This window comes from Neopelma chrysocephalum, unplaced genomic scaffold (genome assembly GCF_003984885.1).
Source record: "Neopelma chrysocephalum unplaced genomic scaffold, ASM398488v2 Primary Assembly neopelma1_44, whole genome shotgun sequence".
Classification (NCBI taxonomy): Eukaryota; Metazoa; Chordata; class Aves; order Passeriformes; family Pipridae; genus Neopelma; species Neopelma chrysocephalum.
The window spans coordinates 14,038,380-14,055,146 of NW_020897703.1; the positions used below are offsets into that span (position 1 = coordinate 14,038,380).

The window sequence follows — 16,767 nt, forward strand, 5'->3', positions numbered from 1 at the left end:
GAACACACCTTTCTATCTGTCTCTGCTCCTGGGTTTTGTCAAGACTGGACCAGCTAACATAAAGCAAATCACCTGAACACACAGTGTTTCCCACCCAGTTTTTCTTTCTCAAAATCAAGCTGGTTGAGGACATGGCATACATTTCTTCAGGTCGGAGACAGCAACATCCAAATCCCCATTCCCACAGCAAGCTGGGTGCTGCTATACTCCAACCACAGCATCACTGCATTCCTGTGCCACACAGACACACAGAGAGCTGAAAGAGTCACGCCATACTGTAGGTAGAGGGCCTGAGACCGCATTTCTTATTGCTGCCTTTTCCTAACCATTTACAGTGCCAGATCCATAGAATGAGATGGGGAATGTAACCTGAACCCATCCAGGCAGGAACTCCATCTCCTGCCTCATTCCTGTCAGGTAATGAGAAAATGAGAGAATTCATAACCTCTGGGCAGCTAGTTCTCTCACTAAAAAATTACACTAATTATTCCCCATTCCAAGGAGGTATGTGTATGCAAGAAGGAAAAAGAAAGGCAGCAACCAAGGGGACACAAAGAGTCTTCTGAAGCAAGCTTACAACGCTTATACTGTATAGTTTATGTCTGAAGGGCAATCATTCCTCCAATATGTGCTGCCTCACATTGTTCAAGAGCAACTGTTCACAGCTTCAATTAAAGCACAGAAATCCCCTGTTTGTAGGATAGCATTTTCCTTCGCTGCAGTGCACTTAGTAATGCATTTAACTCTTCAAAGCACTAAGATTCATACAACAGGATTCTTGAATTAGCAGCACTGCAGGCTCCTTACAAACCTGATCGCTCAAGAGTTCAACAGCCCAGTTGCCCATGCATCACCTTCCCAGCTCCCAGGGAGCTTGCACACACTGTATTGCAACTGCAGCCTTTCAGTTCCAAAAGCACTGTGAAAGTTTTACCTACTTGGTGATTAGCTTTCATCACTGGATCCCTTCACATCAGTCAGTGCGAGAGTTCAAAGACAGGTCCAAGTAAAGATTTGCAGCCTCTGGATACATAAGAGTCCCATTGTTTTGAACAGTTATCCCCACTAACAACTCCATCAGAGTTTTTTCTTTCATGCAAAACTACCTCTGATGTCAGTGAGCCAAATGACTAAGCAGGCAGCAGTAGCAGTAGTATGAATCAGGTCCAGCGGGAATCATGCACATACTGAAGTGGATGACAGCATATGCTTCCTCTGTAAAAATACTGTCATAAAAACCACAGATACAAAAAAGCTAACTTCCATTCCACATAAAACACCCAAAAGGTATAGCATGTTGGAAAAGAGAAAACATTCGTCTCCCCTGAAGCTCTTTCAATAATAAACGCATATACAATCATACAGATTCGTGCAGCATGTCCTCATGGACAAGAATAGACTTAGATTATATGTTGAGTGCTGTACTCCAAGCTTACTTCTAAGAGCAGTTCTTGAGAAAGCAAGTTCAAATTCACCAAGTCCCGAGGAAGCACCTCTAGTGAAATGCCAGTCATCTGTTGTTCGCAGCACAATTACTGCAGTTATTCAGACAAGTCTGGCCTATAGAGCTATTTGAAATAGGATAGACAATCCAAGCCTGGAAGTTACCAGATAAACAAGACTGTAGAATACTGCTGGCACTGCAACATTCAATTCAGTAAGAAAAGGCTTGTATCAGTGTGCCACTGATACAAAAACGTAATTCACAGCTCCTGCACTGTAGAAAGGACAAACAAAAGCAGTAAGCTGCTCAGGAAAGAAGAGTTTCCTCTTCAGGCTGTCCCAGAAGGCTGAATGGCCACATGCATGTAAAAAGGTATAATTGTGGACTTATGTCTGTTCATATCCAATGTACAAGGCCTCACTGCTTGAATTTTCAGGCACAATGGGCTAACCAAAATGTCATTGTTTCTCATCTAAAATACTATCTGACTTCAAAACACATGTTGTGATTTTCAAAACTGCTGAAAATCCAAAGCAACTGGATATAGGTAAAGTAGCTATAAAGAATTCCTAAGGAAAGCATTGATGCCACAGCCTACATGTAACAGCATGGTCTTAGTAAAACAAACTCAGGAGGACATTTTAACATGAAGTCCCAGCCTTAACATAGAGCTCCTTATGCTTTATACTTTTTATACAATCATAGAATGATTTGGGTTGGAAGAGGCCTTAAAGATGACCTAGTTCCAACTCCCCTTGCCACGAGCAGGGACACCTTCCACTAGACCAGGTTGTGCAAAGTCCTGTCCAAACTGGCCTTGAACACTTGTAGGGATGGGGCATATATCCTTGCGCAGTATCAGCCACAGTCTGATCCATCACATACAGTACTTACAGAGTTTTGGGACACATATACTATTCAGAGGCCATGGTGTAAGTTTTATGTAGCTATTCTCTGCACCAGCTTCCCACTTAGATACATTTATTTTGCAGAATTACTCACTTCTCCTTAAATTAAACCACTTCCATTGTAAGCCACCCTAATAGCCCAAAAACATTACTTTTACTTTCACACTTTAGTGTATTTGACACCACCAGCATTGTTCAGACAAGTCCTCAGATAAGTATGCCCCTTCACTTTCTTGGTCAACATGAGATTAGCTCAGTTGTTTACAGCACGGTGCTAATAACCTAAAGCAACCAAGCAAAGCAATTCCTTTTTTCCCTTCTACCTCTGTCTAGATGTTAATTGGCTGCCCTGCCACATAAACATTTGAAATACGAAAATAAATGTGAAAACCTCTACAATACAAAATATCATATTTAAGAAATATGTCAAGCTCTGCACTACAGCATAAACAGCCTATGAGGATGTATCAGCACGGAACAGTGGGGACATCCTGTGGCCACTTATATTCTTTACACTTTAATGTTCACATTATTATCTTTAATGCATTTGTTCAATGACTTTAGCAAATTACATGCAAAGTCACTTAATACCATGAGAGGGCCCGAAGGCAAAAGAATTTACTTAGTTAACTTCCCACCTGCCACTTTATATAATCTCTTCTCAGAAGCTGCTGTGCTCTCTCTGATTTAAAGATCTTTTCTTCTGGGTTATATAGCTTCCAAGCTGAAAAGAAAAAAAAATTTAAGGAGCTTGAGCTGGTCTAGATGACAACACTATCCTCTCACAGCCATGCATACAAGTAAAAAACAACATTCTAATTTAATTTACTTAGATTTACAGCAGCATTCATAAAAGGCATGTACTTCTCAGATCTAGGCATTCTGCCAACAGGAAAAATACTATGAGATTAAATACATGTGCAGAGCACCTGCCAATATTGTAAGCTAAGCAACTGCAAGAAAACAAAAGGCCAGTAACTCTTATGAATCTGAACACACTTCCTTTCATCCCCTTCCCTCCAACGGAGGAACAGTTTCAAGACAGATATGTGTGCAGACTATGAGATTTGAGTGTTCCTCACAGACAAATTATCTCTGTTTTCATACTTGCACAATGGACTTCAGCTATACAGCTTGAAGAAAAGGTTCCCCAGCCAGTTCATGGGACAACTGTGGCTTTACCAGTCAAGATCATACTAATGTACTCACTTCTGATTATTTTGACTTCACCACTTTTAAAAACAAAAAGCAAATTAACTTCAAGGACAATTAATTTGTAAGTTTTATATGTGCATATTTTCTCACTACAGGAAAGAAGAACATTTTCTTTTAAATTTACAACTTCAAGCAATTCATCATCTCTACCTAAGCTGCCTACAAGAGGCTGGGGATAGCCAATGCCAAATCCCAGAGCATATATCCAAGTGTTCCCAAGAAGAAGCTCTGCAGTTTGCGTGGTCCACAATTTGAGTCAATTTAGTGTGGCATTCCAGATGGAAATGCAACCATGTACATCCCCGAAGTGTGTTACAGCTGTATAATCCATTTAGGAGATCTGTTCCTGTACATATCTTCTTTAAAGTGAAACACACATCTCATCCTTCCAAGCAAGACATTCATATTTTCCACCAGGAACAGACCTTGTTATTTGCCAGTCAGAGGAGGTGTCATCGCAAACAACATCCTGCAGGAGAAACTGCACTTCATGCCTCAGGCAGTTCACAGGCACTACAAATCAAAATTCATCCAACCACACTGAGGTGATACAGCATTTCTGAGCTCCAAATACCATTGTCCACTAAACTGAACCCTTAAAATAATCACACTTGAGCTAAAACCAAAGCAGTCTAGGTTATTCTCAGTGTTGAACAGTTTCCTTAACTGTGCTTAGACTGCACAGGTAAAGGTCGTACAGATGTTACAGTCAAGGCAAAAAAATCTGTTCTCCACTACCTGTGCAAAACAAGAGTTCATAATTATCAGTTTATAATTATCAACTCAGCCCAAATCTGCTCCCACAAAATAACGCCTCTCAGCTTCTCTCACACTTGTCATCAACAGCAATATTAGAAATTATCTAGTGATTCATCTTGAAAGCATTTGTCATGCATGCTCATACTAAAGATTTTTTTCCCATCTAAATATTCACATACAAAACATTTTTAACAAAGATGTAGGTGTGAGCTGAACCTGAGTTTGCTCAAATCCACTGTAAAGTGGGCTTGTAAGCACTTGTTCCAGAGTGTATACATGTACCTCAGCCATGACTACCCAGCCTGTGGCTAGTTAACATTCCCATAAAACACTAGTAAAAAGATTACTTTCTAGCTGTTCTACCAATCCCATTCTACTAAAAAATACCCAACATATCACATAGCTTTTGTCAGTATTTACTTATGATACGTCTGGTAAAGAAAAAAAAATACCTGGAAGTACCATAGGTGATCAGAACAGCATGAGGGCCCCACTTAAGCACAGGGTAGAATTTCACATTCTTAAAGGAGGCAAGAGGGACTGCTTGGGCATGCTTTGCTTTATTCCCAAAACCCACTGCCACTTACAAAGATTGCTGCTCTAGTGCCTTCACATTCTGCACACAGACCTTCCTTCTCACCCCCACACCATGCATCTGTAGCAATAATTAGACCTATGAATGTGCTAGTATTAGACACTCACCCCAATGCATCAGGCTGTGCACTTCCCCACCATTGTACAAAGAAACAACTGAGAAACACCTGTGCTAAATAACACCAGACTAATCCACTATTAAAAGTCACAGTTTGTGCTCCAGTCTGCAAAGGTTTCTACTGAAGAAAGGTGCTGAGCTGCCAGTGAATCATCACCGAAAAAAATAATCTGAGACCACGACAGCTTAATAAATAACTCTGAAAGGATTTTACAGAACCTATGTCTCCTATCACGCTTGTATAAGCTGTTTACAACAAGGGGCTAAGAAAGGAATCCTTGGGGAGCCACACAAGGGAGCATATTCTTCCCAGAAGAGTTACGTGATTTTTGATATGAAGTAATCTGATGAATAGATGAATGAGACAATAAACAGTTTTTAGAGAGGAAAATGATTATGCTGGATTCTGAAACTAAGCACAGCAGGCAGCAGGCTTACAGAGAGGTACTGGAAAGACTCACACAATTTCCTAAAAGGTGATATGCTTAATCCCTCAGAAAAGGAAGATTTAACTGTTACCATCACTCTAAAAAGTAATACCAGATCTCATAGGTACAATGCAAGGATAAACCCTTCTCATGGCTTCAGTTGGCACATGATTTAAATTACTCTTCTATTATTAAGGCAAACACTCAGGATTATACCACACATTTTATATATCACCATAAATCCACCGGAAAGCATTTCCCTTAGCCATGAAAAGAAATCCATACTTGTTGACATGCCACTGCAGTAGAGACTGCAGTCCAATGACTTTTGTGCAACATTATCAGAAATAACAGGCCTATCTCTCAAGATTCACCACATTCCTACTGAAGTGAAATGGTTCAGCCCAATGTGCATCATAATGGGGAAAATAATATTAAAAAATACACCAGATTAAAAATTAATCTCTTTGTTCATGCTAAGTTTGGTTCTCTGCAAGTGAAACTTGAGAGAAGACATTATGGAACAACTTGCTCTGTTGATCCCTAGGTTAAATCTATAGAATGTATATGGAGTGAGAATATCAGCCTTTAAGTGCTTTCACATTTTTCTCAGATGAAGTCTATTTTAGAAAGGGAATCATAGAAATAATACTTAATAAAAAATAAAACATACCAACCTGGAGTTATTGTAGCCATTTCTATGAGTCATATACAACTGCCCTGTTAAAAAAAAAATAATACAAGCTGATCAGTTGGAGATGATGATTTTGAAGACTGATGGTCCTTTTTTGTGTTTATACACACTGTGTTTAGTATACTTGATAAACAAAATATGTCCACAGTCCTAGCAGCATGAGGATGCTTCTACAGAAAACAAGTCAACAACAACAAAGCCAGCTCAGTTGTTTTGTAGCCTCTGGCAACAAGTGCTGTATATTTATATAAACCTCACGACCAAACCTTTTGAACGCTGAACTGCTCTGCAGTGGGAAAGCAAGCATCTTTTTCCCGTGTGCAACTGACTCACTAATGTCCATAAGATACAAAACCTATATCACCCAAACATTCCTTTTCACGGGATATAAATAATAACACCAAAACCAATCAGGACTGACGAGTAGTGAACAGCAGGTATACAAAACACTGCTAGTCCTCTGAGTTTTATCTCACGCCCCAGTCTCCCTGGGTCCTTTCTAATTACCCATCCATGTAACATTCACAATTCCCAAAGCAGAGCCAAAAAAGTAGAATTAAAATTATTAGCTCGACACGAGAACATGAAAACACATAAACGTGGGCCAGCCTAATGCCATTATTTTTTTAAACATCTTGCTAATACAATGACTGATTCAGAGAAGTGTGTTTTAAAACATTCACGACAGTCGTCTCTTACCTAATACAACCCTTTCTCCTTCCTTCCTGCTGCCTGATGTCTTGTCTCCCTCTATCATAAGCTGTTCAACTTCACAGTTCAGAGAGTCATACCTTTATTTATACAAGTTGTTTAAAACAACTACCTCACAAGAAAAGTTCGATTAGAAATACTAAAATCAGATCTACAAGATCAGCCATGTGAATATATGCATAAGTAACTCCCCAATGGTCATTCCAGCAAAGTCTCTACCTCCAAAGAGGCAAAACAAACTGCAGGAACAAAGCTGTAAGAGTCTGAAGCAGCTACCATGCGACAATTCATTTAAATTTGTGAGTCCTGCACTAACTTATGAGGAACAACTTGCACGAAGTAAACAAAAAAGCTGAAGTAAACAAAATCATGCCCTTTACTTTTTGTACAGATCACCATGCACATGCATAGAGCTATACGGCACTAAAATATTTAGTTTAATTTAAAAACAAAAATTGTCACATAGAAGGACAAATTCCCGAGTAAGTCCTTTGCTTTATTAAATCCTATGATGAGATAATATAAGATTACATGTCCTTTCTTCTTTGTATTTCTTAAAACCATCGCGCATGCTTCAGAACGTATGAAGGGTAGCTGACTGCCCTGTCTGTTGACAGTCACTAAACGCTGTCCGTCCCTCTCCCGCTCCAGCCAGCGGCTGCTTCAGGCTGCCGGCCCTCGTCCAGCAACGGACAGAAATAGTCCTACAAATATGTCACCTGGGACAGCAGTCGCTCAGACAGCGGGTTGCAGGAACCGGCTTTCTTTTGCAATGAACATCAGCTATATTTGGGAGAGTGAGCAGGACGTGAACCACTGCTGCGGGCGCCGGGCCATCCCCGTGACCGCAGCTGCTCCTTCCCGGCCGGCCCCGGGCCCCGCTCGCCCCAGCAAGGCCGGACGCCAGGTCCCGGTGGTGCCACCCCGGGCCCTGGGCACGTCGGTTCCCGCGGAGGCCGCGCCCCGGGCTCACCGCTGGCCCGGCCGAGCGCCACACCTCCCCCAGTCCCGCTGCCGGAGCCACCTGCCACTGCCGCCGGCGGCCGGCCCGGCCCAGCCCCGCTCCCTCGGTCCCGCCGCAACGCCGCCGCCCCGCTGGGCACGGACGTCCCGGCCCCCGCCGCGCTCCGCTTCAAAGCGGCCGAGACCGAGCCGCGGCCCCTGCGCCGTGAGGGGGGCGAGCAGGGGCCTGAGGGGGCACGCGCGGGGCTCGCGGGGCCGGGCAGGTGCGGGGGAGCCTCGCTGCCCCCTCGGCCTTGAAACAACGCCACGGCGGCCGGTCTCTCTTTTTTTTACCCTTTTTACCTTTTTTTATCCATTCGCAGCCACCTTCGCACCAATGCCGCCTCCCTGCCTTCCCTCACTGAACACCCGGGAGGCTCCCGCAGGGTCGCGGCCGCTCCCCGCCCGGCAGCCCCACGCGGTTCCGCTGCGCTGCGGGACAGTCCAGCGAGGGAGAGGACAAGAATAAAGTTCCGAAGCGCTTCCTAGCGCCCCTGAGACACTACTCTGGCCGCTGCCCCCCGGCGCTGCCCCGGCAGAGGGCGGCCAAGGACAGCGCCGCCGTGCCCGCCCGACACGCGCCCCGATGGCCCCCATGCAGTCGCCAGCGGGCGGGGACGGGACAGAGACACGGGCGGCTGTTCGGAGGTGCCTGGCACCACCGGCCCCGCCGTCGTGCCTGGGCCGCAACAAAGCGCCGTTCGCGGCTGCCGCGTGTCGGGACGGCCCGTGGGTGCCGCCAGCAGCTGCCGTGTGAAACACACGCGTAACGTTGCGGAGGTTCCGCTGGGAAGCGCTGCCGCTCTGGCACAGAGAACGGGGTGCTGATCTCCCCCGATGTGCCCGTTCTCCCGGGGATTAGAACACTTGAGAGGGACCCCCGAACGCGGCGCTCCCAGATCAGCCCGCAGCGAGGCGCGCCCGCGTGCAGATATCGCTCACGGGAGGACCGACGCGCGGCCCTTTCCCTGGGGTCGCCGGCCGGTCGGGAACACACACGGGAGGCACAGCACGGCAGAAGAAGCCGGGCCGAGCCGCAGACCCCAACGCTCGCCGTTGTGGGTCGGACCGCGCCGTCCGACCATAGGGGCGGCAGCCTGAGCCGCACGACGGGGACCGGGAGGGTCCCACTCCCCAGGAGGGTCCCAGTCCCTGCGGCCCCGGGGCCGCTCGTCCCCGCGCTCCGCGGACCCGGGGGAGCGGCGCGGGCGGGCTCCCCATTGGCCGTTGCTAGGTGACGTGCGCCGCGCCACGTGACGCGTGTTAAATGCCGCGGCGGAGGCGCGCGGCGCGCAGAGCCCGTCCCGCGGGCGCGGCGGGAGCGCGGCTGCACCGCCCCGGCGGAGCGCGGGGAGCGCCGGGCATGGTGGCGCGGCTCTGAGCGCCTCGCCCCCGTGGAGACGGCCCTGGGGCGGCGGCGGCCCGTGCCCCGGCGGGCGGGGGCGCGGGATGACCGGGGTGCTGGAGAGTCTGGTGCCGGACATGCACGCCAGCCAGATCTCCGCTGGCAGCTACCACCAGCACGGCGGCCTGCACAAGCCGCAGGAGTCCCCCACTCTGCCTGTCTCCACGGCCACCGACAGCAGCTACTATACCAACCAGCAGCACGGGGCGGCGGGCGGGCCGCCCTACGGCCCCGTAGGCTCCTACCCCTACGCGGGCGGCGGCGCCGCCCCCTATTCTGCCAAGGCCGCCTACGACGTGGGCTACGCGGGCGCCTACGGCTCCTACGGGCCCTACGGCAGCAGGGCCTCTCCGGCCAACAACGACTCTGGTACGTCCGAACCCCGCGGGGGACACAGCTGAGTGAGCCGCCGGGAGTCCGGCGGTTCCCTCCAGGCCTGGCGAGGAGGCGATCGGGGCCCGAGAGTCGGGGTGGGCCGGGAGAGCGCTCGTTCTCGGCGGGTCGCCCCGACGGGGCGGGCGGTGATGCCGCGCTGCGGGCGGGCCCCGGGGCGGCGAGGGCGCCTTCCCTTATCGGGGTCGCCGTTTCTGCCGCAGCAGAGAAGGAAGACTGCGAGCCCGAGATCAGAATCGTGAACGGGAAGCCCAAGAAAGTGCGGAAGCCCCGAACCATCTACTCCAGCTTCCAGCTGGCCGCTCTGCAGCGGCGCTTCCAGAAAACCCAGTACCTCGCCCTGCCCGAGAGAGCGGAGCTGGCGGCCTCCCTCGGCCTCACACAGACGCAGGTAGGGCTCTCCCGCCGCGGGGCCACGGGCGCGTCTCGCCCCTTGGTGACCGTTCGCCCTCCGCGGGGTTCTAGGAGGGAGGTCGGCCCACGGCGCCTCGACGGCCCAGGGGCGGGAGTGCGGGCGAAGGGGTAGCGCCGCCGAGGCAGTGCCGGGACTGCTCGAGCCTGCGAAACCTGCGCGTCCCTGCCCCGCCGCGGGCGACCCGGGCGCCGGGACGGCGCCGCAGAGGCTGCGGACGCCTGACCCTCTCTTTCTCCCCAGGTGAAGATCTGGTTTCAGAACCGCCGCTCCAAGTTCAAGAAGATGTGGAAGAGCGGAGAGATCCCAGCGGAGCCGCCTCCCCGCCGCAGCGCTTCGCCGCCGTCCCCCTCCTCGCCCCCCGCCTGGGACTTTGCTCCGCACCCGCGCACGGCGGGCGGCGCCGGCACCGCCAGTCCCAGCCCCGCCGCCGCCTTTCTCGGTAGCTACTCGTGGTACCCGCCGGCGCCCGGCGGCCCGGCGCACCTGCCGGCGGCCGCTCCCCTCCCGCAGCCGACGCAGCCCCCGCACCACCACGGCGGCGGTAGCATCTTCTAGGCGCTGCAGAGACTTGAGCCCGCGGGCCGCGTCCGGCAGCCGCGGGGCACAGAGGTGCCGCCACTGGTGTTTTGGTGAAATCTGGCTCCGGCCGTTCCGGCGGAGAGGAACTGCTCCGTGCCCCGTCCCGCCCCGTTGCCGCAAGCGGCGGACCCCGTGTGCGTTCAGCCCCGTGGGTCCGCCCTCCCGCCGCCAAAAAAACCACGCTGCGGAATAAGTACCCACCTCCTTCCCTTCGTCCTTCTTCGTCCTCTCCCCCGGCATTTCATCAAGCCACAGGTGCAGAACTCTGGTTAACTTTATTTTTTATTTTTTTAAAATTGATAGGTGCCTTTGCGGATAACCTCACCTCGATGTTGGGGATTAAAAAATAAAATGATAAAAAAAGAATAAATAATTTTTATATGTAGATTTGAAACAGAAGCCCCCCGTGCTTAAGGTATCCTTTTTAGCCGTGAACAAAATCGTCCGGCGGGGGTGGGGACTGGTCTCAGGCGGCGGTGTCGGCGCAGCTCCCGCCCGTGCACTGGCTCCGGGCGGGTTTTGTGCCCCGACGGGGCTTCCCCGGGTCGGGCGCCGAGCCGCGGCGAGCCCTCGCCTCCGCCACCACTGCCCCACCGGCAACCTTGCCACTAACCCTTCCCTTGCGCCGTTTGATGTCTAGGATCGTGGGGGGGGGGGGAAACAGGGTATTTTTTGTTATTTATTATGGAAAACTTAAACACTCTTTAATGTTTCTTTTACAATCAGCAGAGATTATTTAAATAAATTATTGTTTCCATGGTGCCCACGCTGAGTTTATTTGGGAATGGGAGAGGTTGGGGGTGTCGATCCGGACCCGGGCGTTCGCTGCGTCCCCTCCATCCCCTCCCCATTGCAACTGTTGCCGCAGGAGTGCAACTTCCCCCCTTCTTCCCCCTTTTCCCATCTACAATAAAATCTCGCCCCTGCCAGTCTTCTCGGCGAGGTCATGAATCACTCAGCGCTGCCTGCAGCAGCCTAGAGCCGCCCTCCCTCTCCCCTCCCCCGCCTGCTGGCGCCAGCGACATTTCACCCGGGACAGAGTCCTGCCGTCTCCCGGCTTCCCAGACGGTCCGGAGGGGTTTGGGGCAGGGCCGTGTCCAAGGACCTCAGTAGTCCTGGAGCTGGTCCCCGGGCGCAGTCCTGCCCCAGAGACATTTCGCTGTGCCCCTCTGGCTGTGGCACCCAGGCCGGCAGCCTGCGTGGGAGCTTTGCTTGAGCCAGAGCTGATGGCTGCCCCCGAGCCGCTCTGTGGCTCTTCGAGGGCTGGAGGCACCGACTGGACCTCTCCGAGATGTGCCCCTGGAGGACTGGACCCCTTAGGATGTTCCCCTCTGGGATGCAGCCCCCCAGCCTTCACCCCTCATAGCACCTCTGGGATGTACCCCACGAGGATAGGATCCCTCCAGGCTTAACTCTTTTTCAGGCAGCACCCCCTGCCAGTTGCACCTTTCTGAGATGTATCCCTCGAGGGGTGGACCCCTCCCTGATGTAGCCCGCTGGAACGCTCCATTCCACTCCATTCCATTCCCTGCACCCTTCTGAGCTGAACCCTCACTTTATGACCTCGGCTGCACCCTTCGGGGCTGCCGCCCCTAGGGGTGCCCACCTTCCAGCTGTGCCCTTCCAAGCTGTAACCCTGAGGGGTGCATCCCTTCGGGCTGCATCCCTAGAGATCCTAGTGCTGGAAGAAGCAAAAACGGGGAGGGGGGGGGGTCTCTGGCCCTTGTCACCCCACCATCCTTGGAGGTAGAGGCAGCGGGAGACAGAGCCGTGAGGAAGATCCCGCTGCAGACAAGATGATGAAGACGCCCAGGCTAGCTTGCCCGGAGTAGGGAATGCGCAGCCTGGCCGAGACTCTTCCGACAGGCCTTGGCATGAGGAGCTCGGGCGGGGCCGGGGAAGGCGGAGGGGGGCGGCCCCACAGGAGACACGTCGGGAGGAGTGGGGGAGGCGGGAGGGCAGATTGCTCCTGAGAGCCTGGGGAAAGCTTGGGGGCGAGAGGAGGCGGGGGTCGAAGGAGGAGTGAGGAAAAGAGAAGAATGAAGGGGGGGTGTTGGAAGTCGGGTGCAAAGGAAGCGAGAGGAGGGAGCGGGAGAGACAAAGGGGGAAGCGGCAGCTGCCCTCCGGTCCCGGCGCTGACCCGGCGGCGAGGACGCGGAAGAGAGTCCAGAGCCTCCCCAGAAAGCAGCGAGGCCGGCCCACCCCGCATCTCTCCCCTCCGTCACCCTCCCGCCGGCCGCGGGGAGACCCGGCGGCAGCGGCCTCAGCTTCGACTCAGGCCAGGGGCAAAAGCTCCCCGCTGGCGTGCGGCGAACCGTCGGGGCGGCGGGCGTGGAACGGAGCGGCACGCGTGGCGACAGGGGCTGTGTCCCCAGCAGCGCGGTGTTTCCGCGGACCCCGGCGGAGGGAGGAGGGGGGAATGTGGGATACACCCCTTTGGCAGGTCACAAGTTTTGCTAAACTGATCGTCCGAGATGCACGAGGAGACCGTAGGCGCGGGCTGGGACGAAGACAGTTCCCTTCCCGTTCCCCGCCCCGTCGTTTTTACAGACGCTTTACTCAGTTGAATAAAGTTCCCCCCAAACACCTGCGCCCAGCGCCTCCAGTCCGATGCAGCAGTGCGGTGCGGTGTGTTGCCCGGCCCCGTGGGGTTGGGCAGGATGTCGACAGCCGCGTGGGGTCCCCGAGACGAGGACCTCCTCAGCGGGGGGACGCTTGTCAGCGGTCGGGGAGCAGAGCACACCGCACCCAGGACGGGGACCTCCACGCTTTCTTTCTGCTATTTAGTTATTTAGTATTTTATTATTTATTTATTACTATTTATTTGCTGTCTGCTAGCAGCAGTTCTCTCTGGGCTGTCTGCACCTGGTGTATGCGATGGGTTTTCCGTGTTTCAGCATCCCCGTATCTCCCTGAGCCCTTCTAGCCTCCTCGTTTCGCCCACTGCTCGCATCCTAAATGCAGCTCACACCGTGCTGGGGTCGGCGAAGGCAGGGGCGCGCTGCAGCTCCGCGCGTACCGCAGATGCATACGTATAGATATGTGTATGTTTGTAATCTACTTTCTTCTTCTCTTTTCCTGTCCGATAGATGGGACAGGATCTATCTGTCCGATAGATAGGGCAGGCGCTGAGAACCATGAGCCCTCGCACAAGACACAGTGACGCGGGACTCGGCCGCCCGGGGCCGGGCAGAGCCGCGGGGAGCAGGATAACCGAGGGGCGACAGCTGCCCCGGCCTCCCCAGCACTCCGGGGAGCTCTGGGAAATGGGGGAGGGAGCCTAGGGGGGTGGTCGGGACTATTCTACCCCACGTCCCAGCGCCGAGGGCCCCCCCCCCGGCGGGCCCGGGCTCGGCTCCCGGCGGGAGCGCCTGAGCGGGGCCGGTCCCGAGGGGGCGGCCGGGGTAAGTGACAGCTCCGCGGCCAGCCCTGTCCGGGGGGGCGGCCTGGCAGCCGCCCGGGCGAGGGGCACCCCTGCCTCCCCGGTGCACGGGCGGGGCCGGCCGGGCTTGTACCGTTGGGAGGCAATTTACTCATTTGCCCGGTGAAAAGAGAAAGCACGAGAAATTCAATTAAAGCGGCTCTGGCAAAAGGAGTTATTTGAGGCATGAATGTCTCCCCTAAAGCTGAAGCAATCATGTGGCATTAGACACTTCCGGAATCCTATAGCCAACTTGAAAAATCCCAGACCCCTTTTTTCCCTAATTTTTGCTCTGATCTGTAATTTTATCCACATTTGCACTAGTTTGAGCATTCTGGCTCTCCCATCTGAAAGCCTGCAATTACTATATAATTCTTCGCAATTTCACATGTCCTAATATGGACTGTAATTTTTGCGCAAGACAATTTCCTGCTATTTCAAGCATCAACATTGTCAAAGTTGTATGTACATAATAAATGGGAATATCAATGCATAGTTTTTAGCATAACATCTTGACTCCTCGATAATTATATCCGTTCGGAGCCTACGCAGAATTAGCCTGAATTGCATGGTAACTGCTGCTGCTTTAAAATTTTTAAAAATTACTCATAATTTTCCCAAAGATTACCAAGATCTCGAGTGCACAATGTCATCAGCGTAATGAAGAGTAAACATTTATGCTAATAATCTGCAATTTTTTTCATCAGCTATAAAGACAGAGGCTATATAGCAGAAAATTTCAGTCATATTCTGCAAGAGCAGAGCTGCAAAAAGGCTGCTGCGCTCAGAGGCATGTGCATCTCTGGGGGATCTCAATCCACATTTGCACTCTCAGGATATTATTATTGTGCTCGGCTTCATTTTTTTTTTCGCTTTCTTTCTCCCTCCCCTATCCTCTCCCTCTCTCACACACTCTCTCGCTCCTCTAACTTTCGTAGCAAAAAGCCGCGTTCGGTCCTTTGGTTTGTTGTAAAGCAAAGACTTGTGCCCAGAGCCTCAGGGACTGAGGCGGAAGGTAAGGGTGGCGACACAGGCTCCTTTCTCTCGGGGGTAGGTGAGTGCACGGGGCGCGACGTGGATGGATGCCCCGCGCGGGCCGCGAGAGGGGGGAAGCACCGGCGGCGGCTCCGCTGGCCCAGTCTCCCTGCAAAACTTTCCGCCGGCGGCACCAGGGCGAGGAAAGGGAGCGGGGATGGCGTGCCGGGCGGCGGGGCTGCCGCGCAGAGCCGCGCCGGGGCATCCCGCGGGTCGCGCCGGGGCATCCCGCGGGCCGAGCCGGGGCATCCCGCGGGCCGAGCCGCGCCAGCCGCGGAGCCAGCGCGGGCAGAGCGGCGCGGGGGCGGCGCGGGGACACTCCCGCCCGGGGCCGCCGTGGTGCCGGGGGCTGCCGGCGTCGGGGAGCGCTCGTTTTCGGCGGTGGTTTTGTGGTGCGCGTTTGTCGGTTCCTTGCGGAGGGGTGCGTTACTGCCCGGTCCCCAGCCGGGAGCCGGGAGGGGAAGGCGCCGATGCCCGGGGGACATGGCACTTTTGCACGGGCATGAGAGCGGCGGTGGCGGCGGGAACGGGGCAGGTGGGCGGCGGCGGGAAGAGCGGAGAGACCGGCGGCGGGGATTTCTTATCCCCCTCTGTTAAACGAAGGGAGCAAATTCGGAATGCAAACGGGCTCTGATATTTGATTTTTTTTCTAGTTTCAGGGGCCGCTCTGTGCTCTGCAATTAGATTGACACATGTACAACATCCCCAGCCATTGAAAGGGGTTCGCAGGGACACTCCAAGGGGATTTTTTTTCTTTTTTTTCTTTTTGGGTGGAAGATATTAAAGAGGTATCTGTTGTTTGGCAATTTTGCTAAGTCTGTCTTCATTACTTCAACATTGTGCATTTGCTAATTTGGAAGCCCCTTCCTATTGACAGCTCTGCTCCATACACCTGCAAGCAATTTGCAGAGCTCCAATATAGGAGAATTGCAGAGATGGCAGCTCGCACCTATTTTATTTTTTTTTTCTTCGCTTTTCTCAATGCACAGCAAATTTGGCTTTCAGTGCGTTATCTCTTTTGTTAATGCAAAAAGATTCCCTGGGCGAAAAAATTGCTCATAATTACCAGAGAGATGGGGAAACTGCATTAGAATAAATAAACCTGAAATTACTGTAATTATGTTGTGTTTGATGGGCTCGGCTTGTAATCAAGAAGAGAATACAGTGAAATGATGCTGACCCTCTTGGGTTTGCAGCTGTACGCGCACTTTGGGGTCTTTTTTTGCAGAAAAGAGTCATTTTGATCATCATTAAGCTGTGTGTAACCTATTTCAGAAGTGTTTGAAAATGAGGGGCACTTTTTTTTTTCCCCAACAAGGAAAAAATATATCCCAAAATTACATTTTGCCATTTACAGACTCATCCATAAGGTTGTGTTTGCCGGGTGACAATTGGTAAAGGTATAATATTCGAAATCAGGACTTAATCATTGTAATGAGGTATTGTTTCAATATAAGCACCTTTGGATTATTCATAGTTTAATTAATATCCTCATTATGAAAATCTTCGAATCAGATATTTGATGAACTACTTGTCAGCAACAAGGCAGAATTAATTAGGCCTGTATTGAGATTAACATTTTCAAATGTACAATCATAATAGCCTCTAACTCAAGACCGCCTCGCTGAGAGAAAACTAATAATTTC

General features: G+C 52.0%; 1 protein-coding gene and 1 long non-coding RNA gene across 4 annotated transcripts; one reads left to right on the plus strand and one right to left on the minus strand.

Moving 5' to 3' along the window:
• Positions 1-2,993: 2,993 nt before the first annotated feature.
• Positions 2,994-8,717, minus strand: LOC113965328. 2 transcript variants are annotated; one of them, XR_003533517.1, is made up of 3 exons: positions 8,177-8,717; positions 6,140-6,186; positions 2,994-3,076 (listed from the first exon to the last, which is right to left on the minus strand). It is a non-coding gene; the product is annotated as an uncharacterized LOC113965328 (long non-coding RNA). The 2 variants fall into 2 exon arrangements; XR_003533518.1 differs by lacking the exon at positions 8,177-8,717 and adding an exon at positions 6,860-7,744.
• A 519-nt stretch (positions 8,718-9,236) lies between these two features.
• Positions 9,237-11,316, plus strand: DLX2 (distal-less homeobox 2). Of its 2 annotated transcripts, none has more exons than XM_027677910.1 (3): positions 9,237-9,647; positions 9,875-10,062; positions 10,327-11,316. In XM_027677910.1, the coding sequence occupies exons 1-3, from the start codon at positions 9,323-9,325 to the stop codon at positions 10,639-10,641; spliced, it is 828 nt and encodes a 275-aa protein (XP_027533711.1). In that variant the 5' UTR covers positions 9,237-9,322; the 3' UTR covers positions 10,642-11,316. The 2 variants fall into 2 exon arrangements, with proteins under 2 accessions (XP_027533711.1, XP_027533713.1); XM_027677912.1 differs by having other exon boundaries at positions 9,878-10,062.
• Positions 11,317-16,767: the final 5,451 nt, after the last annotated feature.